Consider the following 26,327-nt stretch of genomic DNA (forward strand, 5'->3'; position numbering starts at 1 on the left):
TACAATTGTGTTGAGAAGAATAGCATCCCAGAATGCTATTCTGAGATGTGGGTTGGTGCTGTTTTGGCAGCACGAGGGGGGACCTCCACAATATTAGGCAGGTGGTTTTAATGTTATGGCTGATCAGTGTACACACACACACACACACACACACACACACACACATATATACAGAGAGAGAGAGAAAGCTGGATTGCATGACACAATGGTAAACTGCCAGCAGGAGGTGAAGACACCAAAAGTGTACAGGCGGCCATCTTAGTATGCCCAAACTGCAATATAGCCTCATTGACTGACAGGCGATAATACCACCGTTTAACCATCTTCAACCTCCGGATACAACAGTCGCCCTCTAGTGATAATCATTATTAACTTTTAATTTGCTCATTATGGATACTATTCGTTATAAGGGAGAAGTCATATGCAGATTGTGATAAATGCAGCTTAGCAGTGCAGCACAACATTTACCAAGGGATGTGGCGAAACTGTCCAGAAGTTATAATGTAAGTAGGAGAATCTGTAATATCTGCTTGTTATAAAATGACAACATGTTTAGGTTTAGGGTTGGAGTTGGGGTATGGGTTAGAGGTTCCCATTGATGCAATAGTGTATTGTATCATTTACAACTAAAACAACTTGCTTTACAACTTATTTTTAGTGACACTCTGTGGACATGCTCCCACACATGCCCATATGTGCCCATAACAACACTTCCAGCTTTGGACACTGGGGGCAGTAGTCTGAATTACGGTAAGTAAAGACCAAATTTAGCAGAAGATCTTTTGACATATTGTTGCTGAATTTACAGTGAGATCAGTTACCAGTTATCAGATAAGTCATCATTTTGTAAACTATAAACAACATAGATGTGAACCCTATCATTACACCTTGAGAGGTTACGTTGCAAATGTTGTGGTCGATAAATGTTGACAAGAAAAGGTAGCAGGAAGTCTGTGATGTCACAAAAAGGATGCCATCAGTGAGATTAACAGTACAGTATAATCTTGCTGTAGTTTCTAAAGAGGCAAGCCAAACAGCCAAAGACTACAGACTGAAGATGATGATACTGTGGATTTCTGTCATGCTTTTATGTAAGATGTGTAAGTATTTAAGTAAACATGTATATAGATGAATTTATTTAATGATAAATGGGTAGTTGAAAAGAAATATGTGACATGTCACGTATTGTGACATATGTCACATATGCTCCATTTATTTTCACTAAAGCAAGTTTGAGTATCCCTTAAGTATTTCAAAAGAATAAAGATATTCATATACAGTAAATACATTTTTAATAAATTCTGTAGTTTACGTTTAACTCTTTTGACAGATGGCGTGGAAAGAGGTTTTCTTTAGCTGAAAATAATGACCTTGTACATAAGTGTCACGTGTCAGTTTGATTTAATTTGAAATGCAGAAGACTTTGTTTTACTGTATGTGTTTTATTTTTTATATGTAAGCCTAAGCCTCACAATAACATCTTCAGTTTTCTGAAGAAGTATGAGTTTATTTTATTAAGCCTTGTCATACAACCTAGATGAAAAAATATTATCTTGATTATGTTCTTATTATCTCTTTCTCCTATAGACACTGCACATTCTGAGGTTGTCCATCAACCAGACTCAGTGGTGACCGTCTCTGTTGGTGATAATGTCACTCTGCGTTGCTCTGTTCTGAAAGAAGATCATAGTGATCCAATTGTTTGGTACAAGCAAACTTCAGGACATCAACCACGTGTTGTTGTACTGGTTCAGAAATTTGCGGGGAAACCTCAGTTCTATAATGAGTTTAAATCTTCACGTTTTACTATTGAAAGAGCACATGAAATCTGTCACTTAAAGATTTCAAATGTCATTTCATCTGATAAAGCAATGTATTACTGCGGCTGGAGAAAGTTTGAGACCGTTTTCGCTGGAGGCACATACTTGGCTTTGAAAGGTAAATGTTTTTAACCTTGAGTAATTAAGTAAAAAATCCCAACAAAATAAAAATAAGTTCTAAAAAAACATAGTTCTAAAACTATGATGGAAATAATTCACTATATAAGTTTCATATACACTACCGGTCAAAGGTTTAGGGTCACTTACTCATTCTTCATTATTATTTTATTTTCACATTTTAGAATAATAGTAAAGTCGTCATAACTATGGTATAACAGAAATGAAACTATAAGAATTATGTTGTCACAAAAAAAAAAAAAAAAAAAAATCAAATTGTTTTTTTTTTTATATTTTAGCATCTTCAAAGTAGCCACCCATTGCCTAGAATTTGCAGAAACATTTCTGTCAAGTGACCCCAAACTTTTGAACAGCAGTATATATATATATATATATTTACTATCTGACATTTGTTTAAACATGTAATTTTGTATATTTTAGGATAAAATGTCTTTTGTCTGTGTTTAGGGTCACAAAACAACCAACATAAATTCAACGTGTCTATTCACCAGCATCCAGTGACGGAGTCTGTCTACCCTGGAGTTACGGTGACCCTGCTGTGCTCTGTGCTGTCTAAACACACAACAGCAGATATGAAAATGTTCTGGTTCAGATCTGATTCAGGGAAATCTGTTCCTGAAATCATGTACACTCGTAATCAGAGTGATCAATGTGAGATTGATACTTTTAGGCAGAGTTGTACATACAATCTCTCCAAGAACATTGTCAGCCAAAAAGACACTGGCACTTATTACTGTGCCGTAGTCACCTGTGGAAAAATTCTGTTTGAAAATGGGACAAAAACAAATATGGGGTAAGAGCCATAATTTCTTCTTTAATTTTGTCGACATTTTGTACGGAGCTATAAAAATAGTTTTTCATCATTATAATAGCTGGTTGAGTTTTTCAGTTTCATTTTAGTTATTGCATGCTATATTTGATGGACTCTGAGTGTATGTAGCAGAAAGAACATACTGTAAAACAAAATATGAAGTAAAATTCAAAGATAACTAAAGTAGGTAGCTCTAGCCAGGGCTACTCAACTTCGGAAAGCTCAGGGGCAAAGCTGGATCCTTGTACTCTCAAGGGCTGCACTCTTAATTTTTATAGTACTTCATATATATATATATATGACGAATGATAAAAACCACGAGTGTTCAACATCACACGCACTAGAGATAAATTCAAAAACAAGAGAGATATATTTAATATTAACTCAAAAACTGTTCCAGTAAGAAGTCATAAAGATTTGTTCAACCTATGTAGCATTTTGTGGTGATGTAACGCAATTACTACTAAGCAATTGTGTGACGATGTATCAACAGTGTGATTGCATGATAAACTATTATTTTTTCCTGTTAACACTGTTATCATGACTGACACAGATTCATGCTGTGATAAGTGACTCTCTAGTAAGAGTGCATGTTTGATTGACATATTGTTTCTATACAGGTGCGCAGACAGACCATCGCTCTCATATAACATCAGCTATGGTCGGATGTTCTTTGTTGTTTATTTTATTCTTTACATCATTTTGCAGTTTATTTCCCTCTGTAACTGTGCTGTAATACAGCAATACTCGTGAAAATGCACACCTCACAATTCATACACATTTAATAGGCTATATATAAATATATTTTTGATAATAAATAATAATGTGTGCCGCAAAAGACGTGCCTGCTGTTGACTGAACTAAAAGAGAATCACAAAGCAGTTGTAGTGGGTATGCTTCGAATGCGTTCGTATTCGCTTGCGGTCAAAAATATATACTTTGAAAGGCAATGCGTTAGACTGGGCGCGATCCGATCTGGAATGCAGAAAAACTAAGTATACCCAGGTCTTAAGCCTATTGGTCATTCTCTCCAGTCCATTGGTTGACTGTGACAAACAGAATAAAAAAAAAAATAAAAAAAGCCTAAAGGAATAGATTATTTTAATTTGAATGCCTTTTCAAATTGACCTTTTTAATAAATTAATAAAAATTTTAAAATAAGTGTTTAAATGTTTGACATTAAGGATGACCTGATACCAATACTGGTATTGGAATCGGGTCTGATACCACGCTCATGTACTTGCGCTCTTGCTCATAAAAATGCTCCAATACCAAAAAATGTTACTATCTGATATATGAATGTCATTCCATAAAGTCCAGGGTATACTTAATTTTTCTGCATTCCGGATCGCACAAATTAAAATCACGTTATGTCATAGTGTGATTATTAAAATGCAAAGGCTGCGATTTAATGAGATAAATAGTTTGCATGTGCTGTGCGCTTCAAATGTAAGCACTTCTGAATGTGTGATGTTGTGCCAGCTGCTCCAACATTTTAGAGCTCCTTGGCTCATACATGGAAAAAAACATACAGTAATTATGAGCAATGCACGCACTGTTTATAGCAGATGACAGCAGAGTGTTAATTCACTTTATTTGAATATACTTATTATTGAATTTATTTATTTAGACACCATTTTGATGATAAAATTGAAATAAACAATTTATATGGAATTCAGAAAAAACAGGTATCTTATCGGCAAGTACCGAAAAGGAAGTATCGGTACTCATACTCGTTCTCAAAAAAGCATCAAATACAGTCGCTTGTGCAAGAGCCAGCACATCAGTCTACATACACCAGGGCAGTGTCATAAGGGAGGTATCACTATCAATCTTTGGATATTTGATATTTGGTGTTCAACTGCAATATGTTTTATTATACTTGTATGTATTAGTGTTGTTACATTATTCAGTCATTTAGATATTTTACATCCCTTAACCCAACCCCATTTCTAAACCTAACCAATTATCAACAATATATAACGTGTAACAGACAGGTAATTTTAGTCACAATAATTTGATTTACATTACACTATTATATAGAGACAGTAATTTTGAACACCTGACCCCACCTCTGTGCCTAAACCTAACCAATTCTCAACAAAATAAAAGACGTAATAAGCAGATAAAAGAACAGTCAAAATAATTTATACAAAAATGATTCAAAAGCACTATAATAGCATTGTGTGAGGAACAGAGTGAAAATGCTGTTAAATGGTTTTAATTGCTGGAAAAATATTTTCTTTCTCCGTGTATGCAGTGACATTGTGATCCTAGCTAGGAGCTCTACCGGTCACATCTCATCATTTGAAAGTTACATCCAAACTTGAGTTCGTTACAATCAGTCCCAAGACATGCCAGACCCAATGGCGTTTAACTTCACTGACGTCAAACCTGTGTCGTAATGCTCCTCGCAGCGGCAATTTTGGAATATGTTAGAATAAGTCGATTGTTGAATAAAAACTAAAGTTTGGTTCCGTTCTTCACATAAAGCGATTGGAAGACATGGGGTGTTTCTTAGTGCTAAGAACACAGAGAACATACTTGTGTTCTTAAGAAGAAGTTTTGACAAGCTTCCTGTCCTATTGTGAGCTCTCAACTCCAGATAGACTCATCGTTGCTGTGACAACGGTGCCGCACTTTGCACGGACCTCTGGGAGGAGGGGCCGTGGGTCATTGGAAAGTTAAGTTGGTTAAGTGCTTTTAAGATTAGAATGTTTTTTTGTGTGTCATAGGCCTATGCATTTAATCAAGTTTAATAAAATAATATTTTAAATTCAAGGGTAAACTTTAGGGTGGGTTGAGTCTTAGATGGGGTGGTAGGTGGGAAGTTAAAATCCTATTTAATTCTTGCACATACTGAATAGTTGTGTGGTTAGTTTGTCAGTAGTGTGTAGTGTTTTTTTCATCACTGAATTGAGTGATAAATTCACTTATTCTTGGTGATAGCACTGCCTCTTGATGTCTTTGGCCAGTCCAGTTAATTTACAGTGCCCCTGTGAAAAATAAATGTAATTTGCTTTGGAATTGATTGTGGTGGTGTGTTATCCTCTCTTGCCAGACACTCCTGGTGTAGAAAATTAAAGGTGATAGCAGCAAATAACAATAATAAATAAATAAATACATAAATAAATAATCCAACATTACATTGGTGGCAGCAGTGGGATTTTAGGGCCTATCATGTTTGACCCAGAAGGTGATAACACACCAGCTCCATCTTTAAATGACGGGGGGCCTGCGAGGCAAGATTTAGTTTCTAACATGGCGACAGTACGACCTGTTTTTATGCCTCAGACTTTCACAGGAGTTAGCAGGGAGTGGTCAGATTGGATAGGACAATTTGAAATAGCAGCTGAGGTTAATGGTTGGGATGACAATTTGAAATTTAAGTTCCTCTCCCTATTGTTATTTGGCAGAACTCGAGACATATATAGTGGTTTGTCCACTGAGTCAAGTAGTGACTTATTCTGTTTCGAAAGCGTCACTAGGGAGATGATGACTGGAATCATGCCAGTTTTTTCGCACGCAGGCGTTTGCATAATGAAACTGCCAGGGAATTTGGAAATGCATTGCGCCGACTTATAACAAAAGCTTATCCGTCGGCTAACAACAACACACATGATCTTTTGCTCATGATCATTTTATTGAGCATGTAGGGAGTGGGGATTTGAGAGTACAACTTCATAGTGCAAAACCTCCAACCTTAGAAAATGCAGTCAATTTGGCTTCTGAATTAGAGTTAATTCTGAGCCTGAAGAGAAATAGTTTGGTTGCTGATATAAGGTGCGAGCTGTATCTGAAAATGCTCCCGATGGTAAACAAATGGAGATGTTGTTGGGGGTAGTGGAAGGGTTGAGGCAAGAGCTGAAAACACTGCAGCAGACAGTGCAGTCTTTACAGTCCTTTCCCGAGGGTCCACAGTCTAGGATGCAGAGTGGTCCCTTGGAGACTCGTAGGCCGAGTGGGTGGGTCACTGATCAGCCTTCTCATGAACAAGAGGCCTGCTGGGAGTGTGGGTGCTATCGCCATTTATGCCGTAATTGTCCTTATTTTTAGGGAAACTAGAGGGGGTGGAGACAGAGGGCCAAATGCCTGCCCCCTCATTGAAGTCTGCAAGACTGGCCCCTGGCAATCAACCCAGCACTGGAGTGTACCTCAATGCTAAAACTGGTGGGTCTGATGTACATTTATTGCTGGATACTAGTGCACAGAGGTGGGTAAAGTAGCCAAAAACTGTACTCAAGTACAATTATTTAAAAAAAGTGCTAACATAAATAATTACTTGAGTAAGAGTAAGAAAGTATACAATTAAAAGAGTACTCAAGTAGTGAGTAACTCATTACTTTCACAAATGACATTATGGCGTTAACTCCCTACATTCCATTACATAATACACATTTAACATGTATTAAATAATAATAATAATTCTGTCATCATTCACCATCATGTTGTTCCAAACCCATATGACTTTCTTCTATGCAACACAATAAGGAGATTTTAGACAGAATGTTAGCCTTGGTCACAATTTACTTTCAGTGATTGTGTTTATATATATATATATATATATATATATATATATATATATATATATATATATATATATATATATATTGAAAGTGAATGGTGACTGAGACTGTCAGTCCCTAACATTCTGTCTAACATCGTTTGGATTCCACAGAATACAGGTCACATGGGTTTGGAACAACATGAGGGTAGGGAAATGATGATGGAATATTAAATTATGGATGAGCTATTACTTTAAAGGTGTAGTTCACCCAAAAATGAAAATTCTCTCATCATTTACTCACCCTCATGCCATCCCAGATGTGTATGACTTCCATTCTTCTGCAGAACACAAATTAAGATTTTTAGAAGAATATTTAAGCTCTGTAGGTCAGTACAATGCAAGCGAATGCAAAAAGCAAATACAGGCACCATAAAAGTTATCCTTACAACTCCAGTGGTTAAGTCCACATCTTCAGAAGTGATATGATAGGCGTGGGTGAGAAACAGGTCATTTTTTGCTAGAAGTTCTTCTCCTAGCCCAGCAGGGGGTGATATGCAGAGAAGAATGTGAATCATCAAAAACACAAGAAGAAGAATTTTATCTGGTTCTCATCCACACCTATCTCATCGCTTCTGAAGATACTAATTTAACCACTGGAGTCTTATGGATCACTTTTATGCTGAATTATGTGATTTTTTTTTTTTTTAGCTTTAAAATGTTGGCACCCATTCACTTGCATTGTATGGACCAAAAGAGCTGAGAAATTCTTCTAAAAATCTGCATTTGTGTTCAGCAGATAAAAAAAGTCATATACATCTGGGATGGCATAACAGTGAGTAAATGATAAGAGAATTTACATTTTTGTGTGAACTATCCCTTTAAGGGCTCTTTGTCAATAAGAAGAGAGATTTGGAAAACTTTCTAGTAATTATTATGGTGAAAACGTGAACAATGTCCCACAGGGAAATATAAACCAAAGCAAGATCATGTTTTATTAATGCCTATTTTCACTATTTCATAGCTTTTAGTTGTTAGTTCAGTGTAGTTACAGTTTTCAGTGTCAAAAGAATTTAGATCATTAGTTCTGTACAGCAGTACAACCACTCCCTAAACGCAGAGTATGCAGCCTGCGTAGGGCACCACACGCAGAAATGCTGTCTGTTTGCACTACAGTTGTCAATAACGCGATCGGCAGAGCAAAAGGCATTTACACTTAATGTGGATGTTTACATAGATTTATACAGTTAATCCGCCCGAAGTAGCTGCAACAGTTTCTGCGAGGGTGCGGGTTAAATGCATAAATACTGCTTATGACATGCAGGACAAAGTGCATATATTGCTGCAGATTTAAAAATATACACTTAAAAACTGATTTCACAAGAGCCCATATTTACAGAATCACCCTGAAAATCACCATCACCATGTCACAGAAAAGCCCGCGTTATCATTAGAGCCAAAACTTACCTCAGCGTGCTGCTTTAAGTTGGAGCTGCAATTTTAATCTTGAAATAGCCGCTTGACTTGGTGTTGGATGTCGAAACTATTCTTTTTGGTGTGGAAAAGCAACTTTAATAAATAAAAGGAAGGGAATGGTCACATGACGCCATGCGAGGATCGGACGCGTGAATAGCGAGCTCTGAGCACTTTGCTAGTTTTTACACTTTTAATGATATAAACTGGTGAGATTCGATACACTCTGTTCCATAACTGTTCTAGGAGGACAATATGTCAAAGAATTCAACATCCTTGGGCTCTGGAGACATTAAAAGACACTTACGTGCTCAAGCTGACATCCCCGAGTAGGCCGCGATCCTGGGAGTCGATTTGGACGGAGAGATGCGGGAGATGTGTCGAGAGATGCTGGGCTTGTCGGCAATGCTGATGAAGGTCGTTGCTGACTTGGAGGATCTTGCTACGATATGTTGATTGACCACTGCCATGGAGGTGAGGATACAAGAGTGGGGGGTGTCGAGAAATGGATCGATTATCTGGGGTCATCGGATAGGGAATTATCTGCTAATCCACTAGTGACCAAAGTGGATTTGGAGCGTGTCTGGGAGAAGTTGGAGGACATGGAGAACCATAGCCGGTGGAATAATGTCCGTATTGTCAGAATTCCTGAGGCCAAAAGGGGTCAGGATATGGTGAAATTCCTGGATGGGCTCCTTCCAAATCTGTTCGACATAAAAGGCCATAAGCTGGAAATCGAGCGAGCTCACAGGGTTCCTTCTCAGAGATCCTGGAGGGAGACAGGCCTTGATCAATTCTGGCCAAATTTCTGAGATCATGTGATAAAGATCTTGTGTTACACGAGGCAGGGAGTAAAGGAAGGCTTTCTTGGAAAAACCACAGCATTTTCTTGTTCCAAGACTTGAGAATTTGACAAGAGAGAAAGTGATCGATTCAAGGAATGCAAGAAACTTTTACATCAACGGAAGGTCACTTTTGCTCTGATATTCCAGGCCAAATTGAGAATAGAATGCTAAGGATGACCGTAAAACCTTCACATGCCCACAGCAAGCGATGTCCTTCATGAAGTCAATGGAGTGAGTGAGTAAGTCATCTCGTGATATGTTGCAGCCGAGTGGACTGGCTTACTGAACATTCACTTGACTGTTTGAGGAAACTGAGTGCTTCTTTTTTTGTGCTGGTTCCGCCTAGCGGCTGGAGTTTATTTTGTAGAGTAACACACCTTCAGGACAGCTTTATGGATGAATCTACTTACACTTTGTACTTATTCCTCCTACTGGCTTGAGTTTGTTTTGTGGAGTATTTGTTGCAAGACATTGGAGTGATTAAGTCATTTGTTGCACTCATGTTGCAGCCGAGTGGACCGGCTCACTGAACATCCACTTGACTGTTTGGGGAATTGGCGCGCTCTTCTTGTGCAGGTTCCGCCTAGCGGCTGGAGTTTATTTTGTAGAGTAACACACCTTCAAGACAGTTTTATGGATGAATCTAAACGCTCGTTGTGTTTATTTTGCCTATTGGCTGTAGTTTGTTTTATAGATTATCTTTTGCCGTGCAATTCTATCTCACAAAATTTGTATATTAACACTGGACTTGAGTAATCTGATGGCAAAGCTGTTGTGGGGGTTCTCATCGGCATGCATGGACTGTTTGAGTTTGGAGGGATGCACGCCAGTTGGCGCTGTCGTGCACAGAGTTAATGTGCATGTTTTTCTTTTTTCTGTTTATTTGGTTCTGGGGGATGTTCGAGTTTTGATGGATGCAGTAATGTTGGAATGTGGTCTTTATAATCTTGTTTTTGACACACAATCTATATTTTTATATGCCAAAATATCAAATGTTTTTATTTTTTTAATTTAAATTTTCTTCCCTTTTTCTCCCCAATTTGGAATGCCCAATTCCTAATGAGCTTTAAGTCCTCATGGTGATGTAGTGGCTCGCATCAATCCAGGAGGTGGAGGACGAATCTCAGTTGCCTCTGCATCTGAGACCGTCAATCCGTGCATCTTATCACGTGGCTTGTTGAGTACGTTACCGCGGAGACCTAGCGCATGGAGGCTTCACGCTATTCTCCGCGGCATCCACACACAACTCACCACGCGCCCCACCAAGAGCGAACCACATTATAGCGACCACGAGGAGGTTACCCCATGTGACTCTACCCTCCCTAGCAACCAGGCCAATTTGGTGGCTTAGGAGATCTGGCTGGAGTCACTTAGCATGCCCTGGATTCAAACTTGCGACTCCAGGGGTGGTAGTCAGCATATTTACTCACTGAGCTACCCAGGCCCCCCTAGAGCAACATTGACGCTTCACAGGATGTGTACAAATCTTGGTCTTACAGATATTTGGAGACTTTTGAACCCATCTTGGAGAGACTATACATTTTTTTCATCAGTCCATAAGATTTACTCTAGAACAGATTTTTTACATTTATTTCTAAGTCCCTCATTCCATCTGTTGTTGATTGCTTAACTGGAAATCTTTTAGTCTCAGATCACGCCCTGGTGTGTTTAGAGGTGTTGCCACATATGAAGAAAAGGAAATCATATAGTTGGTGCTTTAATGTATCCCTTTTGCAAAATCCTGAATTCCAACAAATTTTAAAGGCTGAAATCAATATCTATATGGAGACCAACTGGTCCTCAGTATCCTCTGTGGGTGTGGCTTGGGAGGCACTTAAGGCAGTTCTTAGGGGCCGAATCATACAGTATGCCGCATTCACCAAAAAACCCATCTTTTGCTACAGAACTGGCTCCACTTTTGCTAGAAGATTATATGGAATCATTAAAGAACGGAAAGCTTCCACCAACCACGACACAAGCCCGGATCAGTCTGATTCTTATAAAGGACAAAGATCCAAGCGAGTTACCGTCCAATTTCCCTGATCCAGCTAGACGTTAAAATATTGTCAAAATTTTGGCTAACCGATTGAGTAAAGTTATGATATCTCTTATACATATAGATGAGGTGGGGTTTATTCGGGGCCATAACTCTTCTGATAACATTAGGTGTTTCATTAATGTCATGTGGACAGTGGTGAACGATCAGACTTTGGTCGCTACCATCTCGCTTGACGCCGAAAATGCGTTTGATATGGTAGAATGGGATTATCTTTTTAAGATTTTAGAAATGTACGGATTCTGGAATACTTTTATTGGGTGGATTAAGTTACTTTATAGACACGTGGTAGCGGCGGTTCAAACGAATGGATTAATTTCAGATTATTTTACTCTGAATAGGGGCACCCGGCAGGGTTGCCCTCTTTCCCCTTATTGTTCTGTCTTGCCCTGGAACCATTAGCAGCCACAATAAGAAAGGAGGATGATTTTCCAGGGGTGGTGGTGGGAGGTGTGGCGCATAAGCTTTTGCTTAACGCAGAAGATATTTCATTATTGGTCTCCGACCCTACTAGATCTATGCCTTGCCTCCACAGAATTATCAATTCCTTTTCTAAGTTCTCAGGATACAGATTTAAAGGAATAGTTCACCCAAAAATTAAAATTTGCTGATAATTTACTCACTCTCAGGCCATCCGAGATGTATCTGAGTTTCTTTCTTCATCAAAACAGAATTGAAGACTTTTAGGATTTCATTTCAGGCCTCCTCCTCTAAACAATGCAAGTAAATGTCCTCCATTTTTTGATGGTCCAAAATGCATAAATAGGGAGCATTAAAATTATCCACACGACTCAAGTCGACAAATAAAGTTCTTCTGAACCCAAACGATTGATTATTTTGAGAAACATAACAATACTTATATACTTTTTAACTACAAATGTTCACTTCCGTACATCTCTGTGACTTAAGCTCATGAGAGGGATGACTTAAGCTCGTTGATAAGGTCACGCGTCACGTGGAGGAGTCAGGAAGCAGGAGGGAGTGTGGGCTTTGATTCTAAAAAAACATCAAGTCTGCATTTAGAGATGCAAGGGTGCGCCTTAAGCAATTTAATATTTTACATCGATTCTGTTGGAGCCCCTCTAGATTGTATAGGCATGGTCTTAAAGACACACCCACCTGCTGGCGATGCCAATCAGAAGATGGGGACACAACCCATGTTTTTTGTTGGTGTGTTAAGATCCAAGAAATTGTTTGAGGGTCCAGAGTTTTATATTTGACGTATTGGGCACTCAAATTTCATTTTACCCCAGACTCTGTATTTTAGGAGATGGGGCGGTTATTAATATATGGGATAAATATATAAGAAATTGGGCTCTAGCCAGTGTTATGATAAGCAGACAGATTATCCTTATGGGATGGAGGTCGGCTGGAGCGCCCTCATTTTGGGAGTGGTGCACGGAGATGGGCAGGGTGGCAGCATTTGAAGAAGTGTCAGATAGAAGGCTAGGCAACCTGGGGGTATTTAATAGGAAGTGGGGCAGTTATTTGACCTTTTTGGAAGGCTCTCAGGGAGGGGCAGTGGAGAGGGATTTATAGTTTTAAATGTGTGTGATTATTTATATATATATATATATATATATATATATATATATATATATATATATATATATATATATATATAGTTTTTTTGTTTCTTTGTATATTTTAGCTTTGACCACAGGAATGTTCATTGGGGGTCAGGGTGGGGTTGGTGATTGGAAGGGGGAAAGGGAATAATGGGGTTAAAAGTTGATTCTGTACATGTGTTTTATTTTTCTGTTTCATTTGTTGGAGTAAATAAAAAGTGTTAATCGAAAAAAATTAAAAAATAAACAACGGATGGCTACCGTCATTAAATTAATAAATTAAATTAATATTAATATGTGGTCATGCATTTGTTCTCTGTACACTTGTCGATGATAGGTGCACGATACAAGATATTTGTGTTGGCACTCCTGGAAGTGTCATGACGCAGATGTGTTTGTAGCATTGGATCTGTGCAGGTATGCCGTTAAGACAAATCCATAACAATGCGAGTAATGCTTCACATACATTAAATTGGCTTTCAAGGATGTATACCTTGTCGTCATGATTAACACAGGCTAACGATTGGGGTAAATTCTGTCATGTGACACTATATTTTTGTGTAAATGCCAATTTTCTCTACAAAAAGTGTTTCCAAATCAGTTTTTGTGACAATTGAAGTATTGGCATAGAGTTTATGTGCTAGAGTTAATTGGAAAAATATTATGTCAACACTTGTGAAATCTGCAGCTAATGGGGCTACTATGCATATTTTGGGCTGTTGGCAGATTATATGTCAGTTTGACTCTAGCATTAATAGGTGAATTTTTGGTGGCAGATCTTTCCACCACTAAGATCTTTGTAATGAGGAAGACTCATCAGGCTCATTAAGATCCATGTGCAGTATTTATTATGCAGTAAGCAGATCGGGGTCATAAACAGGCAGAAGCTCCAGTACACAGTAATCAGTCCAACCAGGCAAACAAATCCAAAACGAGAGACAGAGAATAAACAGGAAACAGGAAGCAAGGTAATACACAGGATAAACAGATCAGGCAGGTAAATAATGCTCAGTAATGTTCAGTGACGAGACAAGACTTCGCAAAGTTAGAGTGTGAGTCCAGGACTATTTATAGTGATCTTAATGAGTGATGGCTAGCAGGTGTGTGGAGAGTTCAAAATTCGGGTGAGGGGAATGGCGGAAGCAAATGTGACAGTACCCGTCCGCCCCCCCCCCCCACCCCGAGGCCCCCTTGATGAGGGGTAATAGTTGCTTTCCGTGGTTGACATCGAGGTCTAGGACGAGGGCAATTAGGATAACCGGTGTGGAATTCTGTGATGAGGTTGGGGTCCAGGATGTCATCGGCTGCCACCCAAGAGTGCTCCTCCAGACCATATCCCTCCCAGTCAACCAGGTAGAACATTTTTCGGCCCCGACGTCGGGAGTCCAGAAGGGATCGGATGCTGTATGTGATCTGGCCGTCAAGCTCAAGCTGGAGCGGAGGAACTGGATCGTCCATCGGAGGTTGACCAGGGCCACCCACAGGTTTCAGTAAGGATACATGGAATGAGGGAGATATGCGGTAGTTAGTGGGAAATTGCAGCTTATATGTGACAGGGTTAATACTTTTGATGATCTTAAATGGGCCGACATACCTGGGACTGAGTTTCTTGCAGGGTAGATGGAGCCGGAGATTGTGGGTGGACAGCCAGACTCTTTGCCCCGGATGAAGTGAATGGAAGGGACGACGACGCCGGTCAGCCTGAATCTTTTGTTGACGAATAGCCCGTTGCAGATTTACATGGGCAGCATCCCAGACTTGATTGCTTCTCTGAAACTAGTGATCAACAGCAGGGATGTTGGTGGGTTCTCCAGACCACAGAAAGAATGGAGGTTGAAACCCCAGCACACATTCAAAGGGGGAAGGTTTGTGAAGTGAGTTTTGTGCATATTCAGCCCAGGGCAGAAACTGGCTCCAATCAGACTGGTTTTGATGGCAGAATGTATGTAAAAAGTGGTTGATTTCCTGATTGAGACATTCAACTTGACCGTTGGATTGAGGGTGATAACCAGACATAAGACTCACACTGATGTTCAGTCTCTTGAAGAATGCCTTCCAGACGCGAGAGATGAATTGAGTGCCCCAGTTGGATACGATGTCCTCAGGCAAGCCAAAGAAATGATACACGATTGAACAAGGCTTTAGTGGTTTCCAGGGCAGAAGGGAGCTTGCTGAGAGGAATTAGACAACAGGCTTTAGAAAAACGGCAGATGAGAACCAAGATGGTAGAATTACCTTGTGATGGCGGGAGGTCAGTTAGGAAGTCGACTGCAAGATGTGACCATGGTCGGTGAGGAATGTGTAGCGGTTGAAGTAGACCCCCAGGTAGTTTTGAGGACTTCATCTGAGCACATGTGGCGCAGTTGCGTTTGAAAGTAGATACCTCTGCGGTTAACTTGGGCCATAAGAAATGATTCCGAACCAATTGAGTAGTGCGATTCTATCCCAGGTGTCCTGAGCTTAGAGAAGTGTGAACCCACTGAATGACACAGGACTGAAGAGCAGATGGCACATAGGTGTGATTATCAGGACACAGAGGGGGAGATGGTTCAGTACGTTGAGCCTCTGCTATCTCTTCCATGATGTTCGGAAGCGAACGGGAGCTACGATGACAGATGGGGTAGAACGGAAGTAGGTGTCTCAGAGTGAATGGAATCGGAGTATATACGGGACAGAGAATCTGCTTTGACTTTCTTGGAGCCTGGGAGATAAGAAACAGAGAATTGAAATCTGGAGAAGAACAATGCCCACCTGGCTTGACGTGGATTGAGTCGTTTGGCACCCTGGATGTATTCGAGATTTTTATGATCGGTTAGAACCACAAACGGATGCTTAGCTCCCTCTAGCCAGTGTCTCCATTACTCGAAAGCCACCTTCATGGCCAGTAACTCCCTGTTTCCCACATCAAATTTGCATTCAGCAGCTGACAGTTTCCTGGAAAAGGATGCACAAGGGAACATTTAGCAGGTGAACCATGATGCTGAGAGAGAACGGCTCCCACACCTGTGTCTGATGCATCGACCTCGACCACAAAGGGAAGTGAAGGATCGGGATGCTTGAGTATGGGAGCGCTGGTGAAGTGTGCTTTGAGGTCCGCAAATGCCTTATCAGCAGCAGGAGTCCATTTCAAAGAACGTGGTTTTCCCAGAGTAAAGAGGTGAGAGGTTCAACTACCAGACTAAAGTTGCGGATGAACCATCTGTAGAAGTTTGCAAATCCTCAGAAATTTTGTAATTCCTTCACAGACGCTGGAGTAGGCAATTCCACCACCGCTTGGGTCTTTGCAGAGTCCATACGAGCGCCCTCCTCACTCAGTATGTATCCTAAGAAGGAAATAGTGGGGACATGGAACACACATTTTTCTGCTTTCACGAACATCTGATTCTCTGCCAGACATTGTAGTACCATGTGTACATGTTCTCTGTGTGCTTCTAGAGAAGGGGAATAAATTATAATATCGTCAGTGTAGACCACAGCAAATTTGTTGATGATGTCTTTGAATATCTCATTCATGAACGCTTGGAATACAGAAGGTGAGTTCAAAAGCCCGAAGGGCATGACCCGATATTCATAGTGTCCCATTTTGGTTACGAACACTGTCTTCCACTCATCTCCCTCGAGGATGTGAATCAAGTTATAGGCACTGCACAAGTCCAGCTTGGTGAATATTTTGGCCTCTCTCATCTGTTCAAGAGCTGCGGGTACCAACGGCAATGGATAATTACATTTTACTGTGATGTCATTGAGCTTATAGTAATCGATGCACGGGCGTATACTGCCATCCCTCATTTCAACAAAGAAAAAGCCTGCAGCAGCAGGAGAGGTAGAAGTTCGGATGAAGCCTAGGTGCAGAGCCTCCTCCACATACTCCTCCATGGCCTTGGTTTCTGGAAGAGACAAAGGATATACACAGCTTTTGGGAGGATGTGTACATGGGAGAAGATCAATGGCGCAATCTTGAGGGCAATGTTGAGGTAGTTCAGTGGCTTTTGTTTTGCTGAACACATAACTCAGGTCTCAATACTCATCAGGAACATTGGCAGGGAGGTCTTCATGCTCTCTGTGCAGGTTTGTAGAGAGACAGCATACAGGGCGAGGAGTTTTCAGACATGCGGCATAACAAGAGGGACTCCATTGAATTATATCTCCCTCCCTCCAAGATATTATGTGTTATGAGTGACCAGCCAGGGAAATCCAAGGATGAGATAGTCTTTAGAAGATTTAGTAACAAATAGCTGAAAAGTTTCATGGTGTAGAGCTCCTACTAGTAACGACATAGTTTTCATTATATTCTGAACGGCGCCGGATTTTAATGGGCATCCGTCTAGCGCTGTGATACACAAAGGGGGAATACAAGGTACGGTATCAATAGCCAGAGTGTGAACTAGGGATGCATCAATGAAATTCCCAGCTGAACCAGAGTCAATTAGAGCAGTCACTGTAGCAGACTGTCATTATATCTTATTGTCACCAGTAAAGAGAGATGAGAGTTAATGATGGGACTCACTGTAGGATGTTTGGAGGTAGAGGCTCCTGAACGATGAGGGCAGTTGGCTAACAGATGACCAGATTCACCACAGTAAATGCATAGACCCTGGCGGCGTCGGCGTGAGGTGTATTCAGCCGATGAACATGGGTTCAGGAGCGGAAGCAGGGCGCGTCTCGGATGAAGGAGTTAATTGAGCTGATGCCAGTGGTGAGCGAGAGCATGTCAAATTGTCAATACGAATGGACAATTGGTTGAACTTTTCAAGAGCTAGCTGGTCATCACGGCTCGCCAGCTCAGTTTGGAGAGCCGGTGATAATCCTCGTTGGTAATGGGCTTTGAGTGGAGCATCAGTGCATCCACTTTGAGAGGCCAGTGTGCGAAATTGTAAAGCATATTCAGCAGCAGTAGATATTGCGATATTGCGAGCAGGCGATCTTCCACACTCATTCCTCCTACCGGATGCACAAATACTTCCTGAAGATGAGAGTTAAAGATCTCGAGAGAATTGCGGATAGTGGGATTGTTATTCCACACAGCGTTAGCCCACTCCAGTGCACTTCCATACAACAAATTAATGACAAAAGCTACCTTGGCTTGTTCGGAGGGAAAAGCGTGAGCCAGCTGCGCGAAGTAGAGAGAACACTGGAGCATGAATCCATTGCAGTGACCCGGGGTGCCATCAAACTTCCCTGGTAACGCAATGCATGGGTAAAAGTGAGTGGGTGGAAGTGAGCGCTGCATGAGGGTTGGAAGCAGAAACTGGAGGACTGGGAGTCACAGGCGCTTGTGCAGCGGTTGGTTGGCGGAGATGGCGGAGCACTTCATACATAGACTATGGTGATGCTCAGCTAACATGGCCGCTTGTGTAGCCAGCATGGTCTGCACCGCCGCCTCTGCTGGATCTATCGGTGGCGAAGCCTTCTGTAATGAGGGAGACTCATCAGGCTCATTAAGATCCATGTGCAATATTTATTATGCAGTAAGCAGATTGTGGTCATAAACAGGCAGAAGGTCCAGTACACAGTAATCAGTCCAACCAGGCAAACAAATCCAAAACGAGAGACACAGAGAATAAACAGGAAACGGGCAGCAATGTAATACACAGGATAAACAGATCAGGCAGGTAAATAATGCTCAGTAATGTTCGGTGACGAGACAAGACTTCGCAAAGGTAGAGTGTGAGTCCAGGACTATTTATAGTGATCTTAATGAGTGATGGCTAGCAGGTGCATGGAGAGTTCAGAATTCGGGTGAGGGTTCCCTCTGTCTTGTTGGGTATGGACTTCTTGTTGAATTATGGGGCAGTTATCAATTTAAGTAAACAATGTTGCAGTGTGATGGGTAAGAAATTCCCACTAATATCATCTGTGGATTCAAGTCAGCCTAAGACTGTTACGGTCCAACTAGATACAGTATTACAGCCACATAGTGAGGCCATTATTTCTGGGGTAGTGGAGGGGTTCCTCGCAGGGCCGACAGGTGGTATGTTGGAACCTTCTACTTCATTATCTAATCAATGTGAGGTTTTGGTGGCCCGGGTGGTTTGTAATGTGGGGCAGGGGATTAGAGTGATTAATGTGACTGATAATCCCTTTACACTCAGATGGGGAATGAAGATTGGGACTTTGTTGACGGACATTGTGGTTGGACAGGAAGCAGTAACCCCTAATGGACGGTGTGAGTTAGAAGTACCCCCAGGTTGGTCTATAGACACCCTTTTGTCACAATTGGGGCTGGAACAAAAGGGACTGTCAGCAGCTGAGCTGCAGTCTATTCGTGACTTGCTAAGACATCATGCCTAAGTTTTTAGTATGGGTGACCATGATTTGTGGCAGACCCACTTAACATTACATCAGATTAATACAGGCAATGCTAATCTTATTAAGATACCCCTGCGTCGGGTTCCACTTCACTTACAACAGGAAGTGCAAGATCATATTAAGCAGATGCAATAAAATGGCATTATACAACCCTCCTGTAGTCCATGGGCTGCTCCTGTGGTTCCTGTAAGAAAGAAGGATGGTAGTTTGCGTTTTTGTGTAGATTGCAGAAAGCTTAATGATGAGACTAAGGATGCACATCCCCTTCCCCGAGTAGATGATGCTCTTGATAGCCTGTTATTTTCTACCCTTGACCAAGCCAGTGGTTACTGGCAGGTGGAGATAGACGCTAGAGATAGGTGTAAGACAGCTTTTCTACAAGACATGGGCTCTTTGAATTTAACGTTTTAAGTTTTGGCCTTTGCAACTCACTCAGTACATTCCAGTGTTTAATGGATCTAGCCTTGGCTGATTTGCAGTGGACTATATGCTTGGTTTATTTGGAAGATATTATTGTGTTTGGGCGTTCATAGTATTGCTATTATGACATGACTTCAGTTAAAAATATGGGTCTCTTTATATGCATATATTCATAGGCCTGCACATTATATAATTCATTGAATAAGTTTACCTTTCAGATAAATCTCTTTGACTGGGATTGTGTTGTTTGATTTGCCTGTCATTGCTTAGTTATTCAATTATTCAAATAAATTGTGAAAATAAACAATTACATAAAATATTTGATTTCATATTTTACTTTAAAGTAAAAAACAAAACAAAAAACATGATATCAGATATATTTATACATTCTGTAAAAATCGGATGACACCTGGGACAAGGTGTGGGGGGTAAGATGGTCCCTTTTACTATTTTTCTTTTATTTGATTTTGTGCTATGACAAAAAAATTAGTAAATCTTTTTATTACCATTGATAATATGTTGATGATGATGCATCTTCATCCTGTACATGCTAAAATGTATCTATATATGTTACAATTTAAAAGTGAATGAACATCTTACCCCATCTTACCCTATACTCAGAAAATTAATGTTTTTCCAAAAAGTTATTCAAGTAAATGTAACGGAGTAAATGTAGCACATCACTACCCACCTCTGTTCATGAGCCATCAGACTTTTGTAAGCTTTCAGCAGAAAACTCTTGAGGGAAGACACAAATGTCCTTCATGTGCCAATGTAGTGCCGTTATGACGTCTGGGACTTCAAATGGATTCTTAGGCACAAGTCAACTTCCAATGCATCCTCGATATTCACCCTGATCAAGAACACATCCAGGTCATTTTATGCATTTTTGTAGGCTACTTGCATTCTTGAGAACTGAAATTAAACTTGGCAGTGGATGATTACGTCAAATGAGTCCACGAGAATGGAAGAACACATAAGAATGCACATTGAGAAATAGACATCATAAACCTGGAACAAAACAGGTCATTTCAGCAGAGCAGGCTATGTACAGAAAACAACATATTAAACATTAACCACTGCAAATGAATACATTTTGCTCAGTTCAAATGAAATGTATTATGAACACATGAAATGTGTAGCACTATAATGGTTTTATTTAAGAAAAGTAGAAAATATATTTGCTGCACAAAAGGAAATGTGGGCTTCCTGTTATCTGAAAGCATGTCATATGAAAGACCGTTATCATACATCGGTCATCAGTCAAGGTGTGATGGAGGTGTTAAACTGAAACCACATATTTCCACACACACACACACACACACACACACACACACACACACAAACAACAGGGTTTCCGTTAGCTGTTAAGTACAGTTTTTTGACTGCTAAAACGTCCTAATGTCTGACAAATTCAATAATTGTCGGACACAATGCTTAGTGAAAATATGAACACGAAGCGTCAGGAACCCTTTTAGCTGATGCCACAAGTGTACAGTGTGACACCATCCCAATGATGATAGCGCTTCACTGCCACAGAGGTTTAAACTTTCCAGACAGTTTGCAAAATCCTATTCTGGTGTTGTGTCGAAGTCTGTTCCCCCTATGTTTAATTTAACGTCACTGTCGAAGTCTGTTCCCCCTGTGTTTCCCTTTAGGTTAGTGTTGAAGTCTGTTACCCCCTATGTTTAATGTTTAACGGCATTACGGGGAACACTAACCGTAGAAACATAGGGGGTTGTGTCAAAGTCTGTTCCCCCTATGTTTCCCCTTTGTCGAAGTCTGTTCCCCCTATGTTTAATGTTTTACGGCGCTACGGGGAACACTAACTAGGGAAACATGGGGGAACAGACTTCGACACAACACCGGGACTACAGCGTGTTGTATCCCTCACACTGGCAAAAACAGTCTGAGTTATTTCCATCTCACATGCCCACAGTGAGAAGCTTCTCACTTCTGAATCACATTACAGTAAAATGCTACTTTATAAGCCTGTATTAAGTGTAAAAACATGTAAGCATATGCCAATTTTCATGTTCATAATTAATAGATAAGTGTGCTGCAAATCTATTGTACTCTATGTAGGTAATTTTTTACCATAGCATTACAATTGTCATTATTTTTAACAGAAGTGTGTATTTTCACATACCAGGATACACTTGGGGCTTCTGTCAAGAAAAAAACAGAGTATAAAAAGTAAAAGGGTAAAGTAAAAAAAGATTCTTTCTGTCATTGTAGCCCATTGTCTTGACTTGTCTGTCCTGCTGGTATTGCATATGGTAACATTACGCGTCATAACAGGTGCAACTAGAGGATCAAGCAGGCAAGTCCTGAGTAATCCAGCAGACTCAAAGGACACAGTCCTGTAAAGTACCAGTAGAGGAAGAGCCCAGACTGGAGCTGCAGTATCTGAGCCAGAGAGTGTGGGCAGGGTGTGAATGATGCTTATCTGATGTGACAGATCTCTCAGTGTTCACCACAAGAATAGATACACAATTAATCTGACAATGCCTACCTGTAGAACATTTTCAAGCAGAGACATTATCAAGCACAGAAACTATTAAATGCATTTAATAAGTGTCTGCTATCATCTGTCATCTACCGTTTTGTCCAACCACAAACATTTTAAAATACCTTTTCACATTTTTGGAATTACATAATTTGTAAATCTCAGTACTTGGTTATAACTGTCCATTATTGCACGTTGTATTTAGGAAAAAAATAAAAATAATAATCAAACTGTCCATTTGAAATTAGCCCGTACAGGAAGTAATTTTTATTACATTTTTTAATATATCATGGTTTGGTGCCCCCATGAGGTGAGCTTTAAAATAGCTGAAAATGACACACCTCATAAATAATTCCACATACACTTTTGATCTAAAAATTAAGAGTAAGCATTTAAGTTTGTCAAAATTTATTCTATCATTTAAAATAAATTGAAATCAAACAGTTGGATATCAAGGTAATTTAGCCTATGCAAACAACATCATCATACTGCATTTTAACATGGGCTCTTGCACAAATGGCAGTATTTGACACCTTAGGAGTGAGAATGTGTTGATATTTCTTATGCTTCAATCAGACAACATTATGTTTATATGCACAATTTGTTTTTCTTATACTGTACAGTACAACCAATGGATCCTGTAGTGATTGTCTTGGGAGAATTGTTGGGTGTTTGTATGGCTTTGATCACTATTCAAGCTGTTTTAAGTCATAAAAAGAAAAGACATTACTTCAACACAGGTAAGTGTTAGATTTATTTGCATAAAAGACCCTGCTGAGAAGTTTGGATTTATAGTTTTAACACTTTTAAATCAAAATAAATCTTATTCCGTAATCTGTATTTAAAACAACTACAAGAATTTGATTACAACATCTCATGTTTGTCTTTCAACCAAAAAAGTGCTGCAAGACATTGAAAAAGAACATCCGTCCAGTCAGGTGTGTTACAAAAATTAATAAAGCTTCATCATTTCATGTGATTTCATGATGTTCCACATAATTTGGAGGCAGAATACATTTTTCTGGCTTTCTTTTGTGTTACAGGACTGTGATGCAGTGCTTTTGAATTATACTGCAATTCATTTTAAGGAGAGAAAAATCAGAAGAGGGAGAGTTAAGGGAGAAGTACCACAGGACAGTGTGTACACCTCAGTGAATTATTCTGTATGTTACTGACCATAAATTAAATAAGTATAGATCCTATTACACAGGAAATTTAACTAGGCCTGATTCTCTCGCATTTGTAGCTAATATGTCTACCTTGTATTTTGATGATAATTTTGTAGCACTATAATGGTTTTATTTAAGAAAAGTAGAAAATATATTTGCTGCACAAAAGGAAATGTAGGCTTCCTGTTATCTGAAAGCATGTCATATCAGACATCAGTCATCAGTCAAGGTGTGATGGAGGCGTTAAACTGAAACCACATGTTTACACACACACACACACACACACACACACACACACACACACACACACACACACACATATATGTTGGGTTTTCAAATTTTATGAGGACTCTCCATAGACATAATGGTTTTTATACTGTACAAACTTTATATTCTATCCCCTAACCCTACCCCTAAACCTAACCCTCACAGAAAACTTTCTGCATTTTTAGATTTGCAAAAAACATAATTTAGCATGATTTATAAGCTGTTTTCCTCATGGGGACCAACTGATTGTTCCCACAACGTCAAAAATTTCAGGTTTTACTATCCATGTGCGGACATTTGGTCCCCACAACGTAGGAAATACCTGGACATACACACACACACACACACACACACACACACCCCAACAAGGGTTTCCGTTAGCTGGTAAATACCATTTTTTGACCGCTAAAATGTCCTAATGTCTGACAAATTCAATAATTGAATTTCCAGTGAAAATATGAACACGAAGCGCCAACAACTCCTAGTAGATGCCACAAATGTACAGCATGACGCCATCCCAATGATGATAGCGCTTCACTGCCACAGAGGTTTAAACTTTCCAGACAGTTTGCAAAATCCTAATCCGGGACTACAGCGTGTTGTATCCCGCACACTGGCAAAAGCAGTCTGTGTTATTTCCGTCTCACATGCCCACAGTGAGAAGCTTCTCACTTCAGAAACACATTACAGTAAAATGCTACTTTATAAGCCTGTATGCAGTGTAAAAACATGTATGTAAGCATATGCCAATTTTCATGTTCATAATTTATAGATAAGTGTGCTGTAAATCTATTGCAAATCTATTATACTCTATACAGGTCATTTTTTTACCAGAACGTCACAACTGTCATTATTTTTAACAGAAGGGTTAAACTGTGTATTTTCACATACCAGGATACACTTGGGGCTTCTATCAATAAAAACAGAGTATAAAAAGTAAAAGGGTAAAGTAAAAAAAGATTCTTTCTGTCATTGTAGCCCATTGTCTTGACCTGTCTGTCCTGCTGGTATTGCATATGGTAACATTACGCGTCATAACAGGTGCAACTAGAGGATCAAGCAGGCAAGTCCTGAGTAATCCAGCAGACTCAAAGGACACAGTCCTGTAAAGTACCAGTAGAGGAAGAGCCCAGACTGGAGCTGCAGTATCTGAGCCAGAGAGTGTGGGCAGGGTGTGAATGATGCTTATCTGATGTGACAGATCTCTCAGTGTTCACCACAAGAATAGATACACAATTAATCTGACAATGCCTACCTGTAGAACATTTTCAAGCAGAGACATTATCAAGCACAGAAACTATTAAATGCATTTAATAAGTGTCTGCTATCATCTGTTGTCTACCGTTTTGTCCAACCACAAACATTTTAAAATACCTTTTCACATTTACATAATTTGTAAATCTCAGTACTTGGTTATAACTGTCCATTACTGCACATTGTATTTAGGAAAAAAATAAAAATAATAATCAAACTGTCCATTTGAAATTAGCCCATACAAGAAGTCATTTTTATTACATTTTTTAATATATCATGGTTTGGCGCCCCCATAAAGTGAGCTTTAAAACTGCTGAAAATGACACACCTCATAAATAATCCCACATACACTGTTGATCTAAAAATTAAGAGTAAGCATTTAAGTTTGTCAACATTTATTCTATCATTTGAAATACGTTTAAATCAAACAATTGGATATCAAAGCTAATTTAGCCTATGCAAACATTACATCTGAAAAAATAAAAAATTTATTCAGTTATAACAACTGAATCTTACATTACAGTGAATGTGGTGGCTTGGAACAATGCAAACATTCACAGACTAGTGGAGCTTCATTTAAAAAGACATTAACATCAGCCAATTTAAACATATGGAACAATAAAAGCCGTCAAAATATAATTGAACACGCTTACACTCTCTACTTTATAATTCTGTTTGCAATACATTAAAAAGTGTAATGCATCTGTCAAATGTTTTGTCATGTATAGCAACACCACTTCCTTTATGAACGTAATACAGTAATACAGTACATGCTTAATTGAAGCATATATAAAATATTGCAGAGAAATATATAACTAAGCAAATATTTTTTTTTTTTTAATCCCTAGCTGACTGAAACAGGCAAACTGTTGGTGTGAATACCATACTATGAACATCCTTACATGACAAGTTTTCATGTTTTCTGGAAAATCTTTACTCGAGGTTTCTTCTATTCAATGAATTGCTAAATTTAAAAAAAAAAAAAAAAAAATAAAATATCCTGAGACAAAACTAAGAATGCAACAAAAACAATAATAAAGAGAGGGGGAAAAAATCATAATCATAATATAATAACACCAAATTTTGAATGTTTATGATGAGAATCATGTTCATTATGCAATCATAAAGGAATAATTCCTTTCTAGTGTTTGACATCAGAGTACACACACTCTGTTGTGCTCTCT

The 26,327-nt window shown here is 39.5% G+C and overlaps 1 protein-coding gene across 1 annotated transcript; it reads left to right on the forward strand.

Annotated features, from left to right (window-relative positions):
- Window positions 1-205: 205 nt before the first annotated feature.
- On the forward strand, window positions 206-23,933 carry LOC127412637 (uncharacterized). Its single transcript, XM_051649179.1, has 8 exons — window positions 206-261; window positions 659-750; window positions 1,588-1,938; window positions 2,406-2,751; window positions 3,390-3,430; window positions 23,077-23,193; window positions 23,354-23,391; window positions 23,497-23,933. Exons 1-8 carry the CDS (start codon window positions 206-208, stop codon window positions 23,626-23,628), a joined length of 1,173 nt encoding a protein of 390 aa, XP_051505139.1. The 3' UTR covers window positions 23,629-23,933.
- The last annotated feature ends 2,394 nt before the right edge of the window (window positions 23,934-26,327 follow it).

Source organism: Myxocyprinus asiaticus, chromosome 22, assembly GCF_019703515.2.
Source record: "Myxocyprinus asiaticus isolate MX2 ecotype Aquarium Trade chromosome 22, UBuf_Myxa_2, whole genome shotgun sequence".
NCBI lineage: Eukaryota > Metazoa > Chordata > Actinopteri > Cypriniformes > Catostomidae > Myxocyprinus > Myxocyprinus asiaticus.

Coding starts and splice junctions, on each gene's coding strand:
- LOC127412637 (XM_051649179.1), top strand. CDS start 206: ATGGTAAACTGCCAGCAGGAGGTGAAGACACCAAAAGTGTACAGGCGG. Junction 1,939..2,405: donor CACATACTTGGCTTTGAAAG/GTAAATGTTTTT, acceptor GTCTGTGTTTAG/GGTCACAAAACAACCAACAT. Junction 2,752..3,389: donor GGGACAAAAACAAATATGGG/GTAAGAGCCATA, acceptor GTTTCTATACAG/GTGCGCAGACAGACCATCGC.